Raw genomic sequence first — 12,251 nt, forward strand, 5'->3', positions numbered from 1 at the left:
AGCCAGAAATTATGGTGTAACTTGTAGGTTAATGCATGTCACAAAAAAAAATCCCTAACAGGGTTAAAACAATCAAGAATCCACCAAGGAGTTATAAATGTTCTTGATGATCTGATTTTGTTGTTTTTTGGTTCTAGTTTGCCTCTGCGGTTCTGGATCAACATTGTAAAGAACCCTCAGTTCATCTTCGATGAGCAGGTGTCGGATAATAAAAAAAAAGTGAAGTGACATTCAGCCAAGTATGGTTACCCATACTCAGAATTTGTGCTCTGCATTTAACCCATCCGAAATGCACACACACAGAGCAGTGAACACACACACACACTGTGAGCACACACCCGAAGCAGTGGGCAGCCATTTATGCTGCGGCGCCCGGGGAGCAGTTGGGGGTTCGATGCCTTGCTCAAGGGCACCTAAGTCGTGGTATTGAAGGTGGAGAGAGAGCTGTTCATGCACTACCCCCACCCACAATTCCGTCCGGCCCGAGACTAGAACTCACAACCCTTCGATTGGGAGTCCAACCCTCTAACCATTAGGCCACGACTAATGTTGACGCGGTTCTGTCAATTATTGCTCAAACATTCATGGACTCTTGCACTACTACAGAGCATAAAGTTGGCAGTGTCAGAGACAAACAGAGAAAGCAACAGGAATATTGACATGGCTGAAGACTGTAAAACTGAAATTGAAATTGTTATTTCAGAGATATCCCTCGCTATAAACAAATGGTTGAACAGTAACATTACCACTTTACTACTATAAAGGCCATATTAGAAATTCATCTTGTTCTGAATCTCACCTTTTTTTTTTCTTACATGGATATTATGCAGACATCAAGCAGACCATCTCTGCCAGTGATCAGGAGATGAACTCTGCTCTTGCTGAGCCCTCCAGGGTATGTCTGTCGCCAGTTTACCTTCTTTCAGTTGTAAAATATGAAAAAGTCATACTGACTGAAGTGAAGTTGTAACGGGTTAGCAATGGGTTATTAATGGTGTTTTGTAGCACATGCAAATGTTGTTAAAAAGAATTACACTTTCCACATTTGTTTTTACTGTCAGAATTACTCTGGAGAATTAAATTACCTGGTGGCCCTGCATGAGCTCTATAAGTACATCAACAAATACTACGATCAGGTGAGTCATGACAGGCTAGGATATATTTTAAGACAAAATTTAAGCTCTTAGGCTAATACTTTACAAAAAGGTTCAGTTTATTAGCATCAGTTAACTACTATAAATTAACATGAACTAACAATGTAGGCCTACTTCATTAATCTTAATGGTAATTTCAATGTTTACTAATATATTGAGTCACACTTTAGTTTGCGGACCAATTCTCACCAACTAATAACTATGACTTTTGCCACAGTAAACTTAATTTGCTGCTTATTAATATTAAGTAATGTAGTTATGTAGGTATGGAGAAGGATTAGGGGATCTAAAATGTAGTCATGCAGAATAAAGCATTAATATGTGCTTTATGAGTACTAATAAACAGCCGATATATTAGTAATATGAATGTTGATAAGTAACTAGTTAATAGTGAGAATGGGTCCCTAAACTAAAGTATGCTTTAAAAATATACACTAGCTACCTTTCACAGATTCAGGGTCAGTAAGGCTTTCTTTAAAGAAATGAATACTTTAATTCAGCAAGGATTCAATAAATAGAGTGACTGTAAAGTCAAAAGGAATACTGTAAAAAGTGTGGTTTAAAAAACAAAAAAACATTACAACATTTTTCAACATTAGTAATAATTGCAAATATTTATTGCACTAAATTTGGATATTAGAATAATTTATGAAGGATAATGCTCTTAAAGCTTTGCCTTGATGGGATTTTTTTTTTTTTTTTTACATTTTAAATAATACAATTGAAATCTAAATATTACCATTTTAATATACAATAAAATATAATAGTTATTTTAAATTATATTTTACAAAATTACTGTTTTGAATGTGTTTTTGATTAAATAATTCCAAGATGGCTGAGGATAAGGGTATTAATAACATCTTAAACCAAAAGGAAAAAAATAATCTTTTAAAAGTAAGTTGAAAATATTTTAATCTTTTTAAATATTAGTGCTGGTCCACTGGTAAATTGGCCACTTACTTGCAATTAAGTTTAAAGACCGTTCTCAAACTCTGAACAATTGAAACAATTTTACTGAAATTGTCAGAGAAAAGATGTGACTGTGTCATATTTACGAACATTTTTACTGTATGATAATGTAAATATTACCGAATTGTTACATAGCTTCATAGCAAGTTCAGAAATAATAAATTATTATAAAACTTATGAACACTTCTTATAAAGAGAGGTTTAACAATAACGTCAATGAATGTTATATAGGTTTTGGTTCTAAATGTATGCAAATTATGGAAATACAAACGAAAGATCCCTTGATCTGGTGTCTTTTCCATAGCATCAGATGAAAACTAAAGTAATGTACATTGTATTGGGCATTCAAGGTGAACTTGATGGCATCAGTTTAATAATTAGGATAAATAAAGTTTACATTTGGAGAGCTCTGCCTGTCTCTATTTTTCTTGGTGCTTAAAAGTCATTTGGTTTTAATAATGTTTATTAGTACTACTGGAACTCACAGTCTAATGTAATTTCCAAGATTGTTCTGTGATTAAGCAATAACCTTTAAAGAGTGACACTTTGTGAGACTGACACCACTGCCCACTGAATGCTTATAAAATAAAACGCACCCTTCCTTTGTTCGACTTGATTACAAGCATGAAACAGCACTGCAGAATCCTGCTGAAGATATTTCCAAGTATCTTGGTATTCTCTTTGGGTTTCCAACAGTAGCCAATTTTGTTTAGCATAGCTTATATTAGAAAGATTAAATTTTATGCATGTACATGTGATACAAAAACTACAATTGTGCATTTGAATGTATTAAAATACTATTGCCTCACAGCAAAAAGGTCCCCAATTTAAACTCCAGGATGAGCGGGGAGTCCTTTCTGTATAAAATTGGTATGTTTTTTTCAGTGTTTAGGTTTTGGTGAATTGGATAATATGAATTGCCCTTCTATGTGAATGAGGGTTAGTAAATAATAACACTTTAACTTTTGCACTAACAATTTATTATTATTATTGTGATTTTTACTCAAGAAACAAAAACCATACTCTACACACATATTTAAACATTAAAAGACAATTGATATAAATGTTGATTTTTAACAGACAAGACAGAAAACACACTCTTTCTTCTTTTGGTTTTATGGCAGATTGTCGACCAACTAGGTTCATACCTCTACTGAAGAGAAATATTTTATCCCATCCTATTTTTAATCTTTTCAATGCAATCTCGTGATTGCGTTAATTTGTTTTCACATATTTACACCATCATTTAGTACAAATTGTGAATTCTTTATTTCCTAAAGACTGCTATTCTTCTTTAAGACTCTTCCATTCTCTTTTTAATGCATTATATCAAAACATGCTCTACTGTCATTTCTATTAAACATCACGTTAACCTATTATTTTTCCCCTGTAATGTGTAGTATGGTAAAGAATTGAAAATGACTTGTCTTGTTCCCTTCTGCTTATGTTATGATTGTTATGTTATGAATGATTTTACTCTTCTTCATGCTCCTTTGTGCCAACCTGTCCCAATATGTCTGCCATTTTATATTGCATGCTTCAAAGGATTATTTTGATATTTTGTCTACCTTCTCATTACACTGAATTCTACATGCCCAGGTACCCTCATAAAATTTGTTATTATTCCTATCTGTTTAATACCGTATATAATCATGATTTCTGATCAAATGTCTCTTGGAATTGTTTTGCAATGATTGTAAACTCATAAGAACTGCCATGGAGTCAGAACATATTATAACTTTATTTGTTCTTATTTCATAAACCCAGCCTAGTGCCATTAGGACTACTATCCCCTCTGCTGTAGTGTATACACATATGTAATATCTGGTTTTCTTCCCGCCTTCCTAACTGCAAACTATCTATTATTATCTAATCTATTATGTTTTTAATTTAATCCCATGTCCTTATATGTTCTCTATCTTCTCATACCTTTTATTCACCTTCAGTATCTGATCTAGTAACCAGGGTGGCATTGATGTATTAAATCTACTGGAGCTGGAGAGATTAACTTTGATTCTAGGTCAGTTCAATTGAAAATACAACCCTTTAAATTTGTCTGGCTTTTAAGATGTTAAAATGATGACGTACCACCGGGCTCAAGTATTTCCGCCATGTTTGTAGTTTTTCTTTATTTGTTTGTGCAATTCACTATGTAGGAACAATGAATGTCTAAACGCGCGGGCAGTTTTAACTGCGGTAAACAAGTGGCTATAGTGATAGTAAATTAAATAATTTCGTTAGAACGCTTCAAAACGTATTTTACATTTCGGTTTAAAAACAAGTAGCTTTGCGGCGCAGAAGATCCGGAACTGTAACCGATATGACACTTGAACTTGGGGTATCCGGTAATGGGTAGTTCACGTTGCGCCGAAAGCTATTGTTGCAAGAAATTATTTTAACTATAAGCAGGATTTAATGGAAATAAACGGATAAAAATAATCGCACATCACAAATGACTTTATGCCAACTTGGGAGTGAAAAGACGAAACAATCACTCGTTAAGAAGCTCACAGTCTCATTGGGTGATAATCGCTCGTGCAGTAGTGCAGAAAAACAGGTAAGAGCCAATATCCAGAACACCCTAAACTACAAAATACGATTGTGCTGAGCTGCTTTCAGTTATAATATTAAAAATTCCATAATAAGTGGCAATACTGGTATTAGCAGCACAAGCAGCTACAAACTCAGAGTAGCATGGAATAATCAACACATTAACCCACATTCTGTCGATTTTCTACGGACTTAGAGGCGTCGCAGTTAAATATAATGCGTTCATTTGCATTCAGACTTAAGTGTGATCCAACCTAGAGCCTTTTTTAAATGTATGTCTTAGCGTCAATGAGTCATCTTATAATTCGAACACTAATACGAAAACGCTGCTATCTTCGAATAAAACATTACAGTTACAGATATCACTTACAGTCTATTAGAATACATTGTTAATAATGGATGTATAATGTGCATTTCTATATTGCAGAAATGGAGTCCCAGCAGGAAGTGAACCCTGTATTCCTGCAGCAGCTCAGAGAGTTGGACATACCTGAGGAGGCAGCCAAACAGGTACAGCACCTCACAAAATAGTTTTGTTTGACTCTACAGTGATTGTTTCTCACAAATGATATTGAAATATAGTATACCCATTTTAAGAACCAGAACTGTTTGTATACTTGATCTTATGGTTTGAATTACCCTGAGTTTAATTGTATTATGGTAGCAGAATTGGACATGCATAAAAGCTGTTCACATTATGTCATGGATTTTGGATTGAGATGCTTTTATTGGTGTTTTACAGGCACTCTTGCACACACAGAATGTGTCTGCAGAGGAGGCTGCAATGTATTACTTCAACAAACTAGAGAATGAGGTATATTTCTAGTAGTTTAATGCTACATTAAATATAGATTTGTCATAATGGATATGACAAATCACTAATTTACTTTTATTTAAATAGTGAATAGATTGTATACACAATGTTAGCAAAGAGCCACTCCCTTTATGGTCACTGAAGCCATTACTCACTTTTTCTGTGCTCTCATGAAAACTCCTGATAATAATCAATGAAGCTGCCTACACTATACCATAAATCTCTTATTTACTTTGTCTGTACTCTGTTGGCTTTAATGAAAGCACTTGAAAGAAAGAGTGCTCATCTCTGAGCTCCTTCTGAACAAGATTTTGACATCCTTTTCAAAGATTTCCATCGCAGTGACTGATATTAATTGTGCCCGAATGGCCATCGTTTTGTAATAGGAAAATTTTGAACAGGGATATATGTAAGTATAGAATGCTGTGTAACTAAGGCAGCCATGATCAGTCAATTTCTTTTTTTTTTTCTTTTTTTCTTTATTTTAATTTTTTTTGCAGGAAGAGGGTGATGAGGACATGATGTTCAAAATGGTGTTTGTTGTAAATATGGAGCTGTCTATGGGTGTGGGGAAGGTAGGTATTATTTATTACAATTCCCAGATTTTTTATAGAGGTGGTTGATACGTAAAAAATGAACAAAAGATATGTTATGTTTTTCACTGATGTAGTGATCAGTCGAAAGATAATGTGAAACCAATAACAAATCAGGGTTTTCTCTAACATGTCACATTTTGTTCTTGGCACTGACAGAAAGAAATTGTGTAATAAGACAATAATAATAATAAATAAATTGATCTTACTATTTAAATATGTGATATAATTGTTTTGAAACGTATGCAACTTAAACACAGGCCTATGCGAAAACAAAGTACATTTTTGGGTTTTATTACCCCTTCAGTTTCTCTTCAGTGATTAATAAAAACAATCCATCTATAAACATCAACACATTCCCATTTCCTAAATGCAGTTTAATTCCTTAAGTTAACAAGAAGATATTTTAGTTTGTGTTTTGTTTGTTTGTAATTTATGCTTGTTTTTTTTGCCCACATTTATAAACTGTCATACTGTAAGTCATGAAAATGAGAAATGTACTCAAAAATATGGACTAAAATGTCAATAATAAAAAAATAAAAACTTCATAATTACAATTTGGAATGTTGTAATGAGTCTCTCATAATAATTTTAGAATGACTCAAGCATCTTGTGCCTAACAACCAAACATGAATATGCGCAATGAACAAAAAAAAAAAAAAATGCTATATAAATAGTTTTCCAGATATTTCAGTATAATTGAGCTTTTATGCGTACATGTGCTTTTACATACAAGTGTGAAGAGGTTGCCATGGTGACAAACAGTGGTGCCTGATTATGCTAATAAATAAATCTGAATAAAATTACCAATTAAGTAACATGCATTTTTTAAGTTTAGGAGTAATGGCATTTATTTTTCCATGCAATGTGTGTGTTCATTTTTTGAGCATACAAAAGCTAAAAGTGCATCTATACAAAGTGCCATACTTTGTTCTTGTTGAATTTACATGTCTTTGACCAGTGGATGTCACCAGTGTGAGGATTTATCAGCACTGAATCATTTTTTGAAACAATTGGTTCTCTACTTTTTAATCTGTTGCATTGTGAATTCACACAGTAAGCCATAATTAAGGGGAAAATGTATAAAAATAATAAGAAACTTAAGTAATTATAACAAGTAAATTATTTTTTTATTATTATTGTGACTTGCATTATCACATTGTTTACTCAACTGTTGGAGGAATGGGCTTCCATACGTCATCATACTGTCGATCTAGCACAACTTTTGCATTTCAACTAATTATTTGTTAGAGAACAATTCTTGTGTATTGGTCCCGGGATTTCAATAGATTTGAGATGAGCAGTGTGTGTCTGTAGGTGGCAGCGCAGGTGGGTCATGCTGCAGTGGGTTTGTATCAGGCCTTGCAGGAGAAAAACAGTTGGAGGGAAATGGCCTGGAGATGGGACCATGCTGGGTAAGAGATATCACTGTGGCCTCATCCTTCTATTGTGTTTTTGAAACAAATATTAAACCAATACATGTATAAAAAAGAATCACTAATGTATCAAAATATATACAGTGTGTAAACCTAACACACTTTTGTGTTTGCACGCCTGTTTAGAGCAAAGAAAATCGTGTTACAAGGCACTAACATGGCACACCTTTTGGAGTTGCAGGCTCTTGCTATGAGCCTCAGTCTTCCTACAAAGCTGGTACAGGATGCTGGACACACACAGGTTAGCCACAAATCTATGCAGAGATGCTTTAGCATGGCATTGCAGTTATTGTATTAATTTGGCAAATGGTGGGAGGATTGTACTATTTTATAGGTTTTATGTTTACAATATACTGTACCTAAAATAGCATATACAAATTTGAGACATTTATACAAGTTAAAGGGTTAGTTCACCCAGACAGCAAAATTATGTAATTAATATCTTACCCTCATGTTGTTCCAAACCTGTGAGACCTCCCTTTATCTTTGGAACACAGTTTAAGATATTTTAGATTTAGTCCGAGAGCTCTCAGTCCCTCCATTGAAGCTGTGTGTACGGTATACTGTCCATGTCCAGAAAGGTAAGAAAAACATCATCAAAGTAGTCCATGTGCCATCAGAGGGTCGGTTAGAATTTTTTGAAGCATCGAAAAAACATTTTGGTCCAAAAATAGCAAAAACAACGACTTTATTCAGCATTGTCTTCTCTTCCGTGTCCGTTGTGTGAGAGAGTTCAAAACAAAGCAGTCTGTATATCCGGTTCGCGAACAAATCATTCAGTTCACCAAATCAAACTGAATCGTTTTAAATGGTTCACATCTCTAATACGCATTAATCCACAAATGATTTTAGCTGTTCACTTTTTTAATGTGGCTGACACCCTCTGAGTTCAAACAAACCAATATCCCGGAGTAATGCATGCACCCAAACAGTACACTTGCTGAACTGCTGTGAAGAGAGAACACCGAGCCGAGCCAGATAACGAACAAAAGACTGATTCGTTCACGAGTCAAGAACCAGTTGCATCGGTTTTCGGATCACCAGTAGTTCTTTCGGACAGTTCGATTCAATAAACCGGTTGAAGAAAATGGTTCACCGGTTCTTTTGCACTCGAAGTAATGGCGTCATTTGCAATGATTGCCCTTGATTCAGGTTACCCTTGATTTACCCGCGCTCATAACACTAGCACAGAATCCGTTCAGAATCAATCACCAAAAAAATCAGTTCAGTTCAGACGCGCTGTGTGTCGGTCTGCTTCACGCTGAATCACAAATGCACAGTATCATCAGCTCCTCGATTCTTCTTATCTGGCTCGGCTCGGTGTTCATCTTCAGTTCTCTCTTCACAGCAGTTCAGTCAGTGTACTGTTTGAGTGCATATGTTACTCCGGGATATTGGTTTGTTTGGACTCCGAGGGAGTGTCAGCCACATTAAAAAAGTTAACAGCTTAGTCATTTGTGGATTAATGCGTTTTAGAGATGCGAAGCGTTTAAAACGATTCAGTTCGATTTGGTGAACTGAATGATTCGTTCGCGAACTGGATATCCAGACTGCTTTGTTTTGAACTCTCTCACACAACAGACAAAAAATGCAAAAAATTCTAACCGACCCTCTGATGTCACATGTACTACTTTGATTATGTTTTTCTTACCTTTCTGGGCATGGACAGTATACTGTACACACAGCTTCAATGGAGGGATTGAGAGCTCTCGGACTAAATCTAAAATATCTTAAACTGTGTTCCAAAGATAAACGGAGGTCTTACAGGTTTGAAACAACATGAGGGTAAGTTATTAATTACATAATTTTGCTATCTGGGTGAAATATCCCTTTAATGGTTTATAGTCATATGTGCTAATGTATTATACATATTTGAGACAAAATGGAAAATATAAAGAGAATGAGACCTGATAATATGTGGGGCAACTTTTTGGGCAATGTTGCCTTCAAAGCGCAACCAGGTGAGACACGGGGCCCATAACTGATCTAAAGAAAATGATTACCCATTCTCAATGGGAAAGTAACATTGGGCTGAAAAAGTTGCACTGTGTATCATCAGCTCAAGACATTTTAAAGATGTGTGATGAAGCCTGGAAATAAATTTTGGACCGTGTTTGTGTGTGCAGGTGGAGCCAGGTTCATGCACCGTGCTTGCCATCATGGGAGAAGAAGAGATGGTAAATAATGTCACAGGCAGTCTGAAACTGCTTTAAGGAAACTACTGTTATGCTGAGGAAAACTTTTCAAAAGTGTAGGTTTGTGACACAGGAAGAACAGGGGTCAGTGTTTCCCCACAGTAGCATGGTTTTCCTCACGATAATGGTGCACTCAGTAATTTTTTGTTACCGTTGCAATTACTTACACTGACACCTAACAACGTGGATGCATCTTTACGCAAAAGCAAACATTTTCTTTTACTGATACTTAGGGGTGGGCTATATACCATTATAATTTTGTTAATCAGTATAACAATTTGTGTAGTTTTTATTGAAACTCCAGCACCACAACAAAAGAAACCATAGTTTACTCCAGTTGTGAATGTGAGTTTGCAATTTGAATTGAATGCAATGTGAAAAAGCACTGTTTCGCAAAATAACACTTTCTATTTAGCAATCATTGCGAGCAGCACACAAAATTCTAAACGAACAGCGCACAATATTCCAATTTACAAACAATACACACAGATTGCAGCTTTCACTTAATCCTCATGAAAAGTGTTCACACAGAGTAAATTGTTTGAAAAATGGAGAACTTGGAAAATATTAAACAAAATTACAAGGGGTAATGGGAATTTTATATAGTCACTAAAAGGTTTTCAGTATCGCCATGGAAGGTTGTCTGACATTTAAAAAGGAGAACAGGATTTAGAACAAAAAAAGTCATCATACTAAACATACTTGTATTGTTTATTCATTGCTTGCAGTAAAAACAAGACAGAGATGATGTAATCAATAAAACACTATATTTAAAGTTCCGTTACAGTATTAGTGATAATCTCAATTTTAGATCTACCATTGCTTAAAAATTTTATTCATAAAGATTCTTCATTTTTAATAAGTAGTTTTCATGAAAACTGTATATTGGTCTTGATAATATTGTTACATTTTTGCTTGTATCGCACATTCCTATCAATACCATTGTAGAAATGCAGAGTAAGCCATTATTTATTACTCTATCAAAATGGGCTAGAAGGTGAATTGCTGAGATAAAATGAATAGAATTTGACTGCTAATGCAACCCACATGAGGTGACTTTTATTAAGCCACTGAAATTACTGCCATCATTTCTTATAAGTGTGATTTAAGACTTTTATTTTAAATATTACATTTAATTTATTTTGTACAGCTTGTTAATGAAGAAAGAAATTACTGAGTGAACCTATGGAATAACCCCTACATATGGTAGTTTAACACAAGTATGTTTAAATAATTGCATTTAAAGCTCTCAAGTTACGTGAGAAGACAACTAACTGATATTATAAACCGGTCCCTAAATTTCTATAGAGCTAAAAAAAAAAAAAAAAAACTTTGCTTAAAGAGGAGATGTGTCAATTAAATAGCAGTGTGTAAAAATGTATAATGAATTATAATCACATGCAAGTGTTATACTTAACGTGCCTGTAGAACCCAATGTTTTGATGATTGTGAAAACACATAGCCATTGTCAAATTGTATTGTATAACATGTTTATTTTTATTTTTTATTGTGGGAATATTTTTTATTGTTTACAATTATGTAAACATTTGTGATGATAAATTCCGCCTGTTTGTATCTTCACTTCCTTGTCATTTACAATTCCTGTCCTTTTACATCATGGAATATTGAGGTGTACATTTTATACCCCTCTTCAGAATCTCTTTGGAAGTATCTTGAAACTTTTCACCAACTGTTACTGTGAATTTGGACGTATTACTTGTTTCTTGTACTTTAGAGAGGTAGACATATTTGGACATGGGGAGTGACTTCCTGTTACACTATGGTTCAAATATGTAGTGGTACAAAGGTCAAATTCCAATATTCATCCGTCACTCTTTATCCTGAGCACACCTTCCATTATTGTATTATGTGACCTTATTCATTTTACAGAATTGATGTCTCTTATGTAGAACAGCAATATTAACCAGGCTGTCTGCCACCAATTAATGTGCATACCACTCTGATGATTGCAAACATAAGAGATTAGTCTATAGTTTAAATGCATCCATTAAAAAAAAATGCTACTACAATTTCCTTTGATTGTATAAAATGTTAGTCTACTATGAGAAATTAGTTATCCAGATTGACGTTTTTTTTTTTTTCATAAGTATTCTTCCATGGATGGCAGCTGCCTACATTCAAGGCATATCAAGCAAGTCTATTTGCACACATAGAGATCCATAAACACAGTAAACTGTATCAGCACTAATTCACTCAGCTAGCCATAATATGTAACTGTTACGTAACTGCAACATAATCTGATAACCAAAATGTTGTTGCAGTTAGTTGTTGTGACATGCATATAAAAGTTAAATTTTTATCTTAAATATTTATCAACAAGGTCACATTTACTAACTGAAAATGTCTCTCAGGATAACTTTCAGTTAGTAAATGTGACGTTGATAAATATTTGTCAAGATGGTGATTTTTATTTATTTTATAAAGGTATATATGCTGTAGTCTAACCTAATTTATTTGCGAGTGTGGACAATGAATGCTCAAAATGAATTTACTTAATTTATTATGTAGACACAAAATTA

At 34.3% G+C, this 12,251-nt stretch overlaps 1 protein-coding gene across 1 annotated transcript; it reads left to right on the forward strand.

The window, feature by feature from the left end:
- Positions 1 to 4,256: 4,256 nt before the first annotated feature.
- LOC113097344 (probable peptidyl-tRNA hydrolase 2) lies at positions 4,257 to 11,292 on the forward strand. The gene is made up of 7 exons (XM_026262599.1): positions 4,257 to 4,680; positions 5,101 to 5,183; positions 5,416 to 5,487; positions 5,988 to 6,062; positions 7,398 to 7,495; positions 7,643 to 7,757; positions 9,643 to 11,292. Exons 2-7 carry the CDS (start codon positions 5,103 to 5,105, stop codon positions 9,727 to 9,729), a joined length of 528 nt encoding a protein of 175 aa, XP_026118384.1. The 5' UTR covers positions 4,257 to 4,680; positions 5,101 to 5,102; the 3' UTR covers positions 9,730 to 11,292.
- The last annotated feature ends 959 nt before the right edge of the window (positions 11,293 to 12,251 follow it).

This window comes from Carassius auratus, chromosome 6, assembly GCF_003368295.1.
Source record: "Carassius auratus strain Wakin chromosome 6, ASM336829v1, whole genome shotgun sequence".
Lineage (NCBI taxonomy): Eukaryota > Metazoa > Chordata > Actinopteri > Cypriniformes > Cyprinidae > Carassius > Carassius auratus.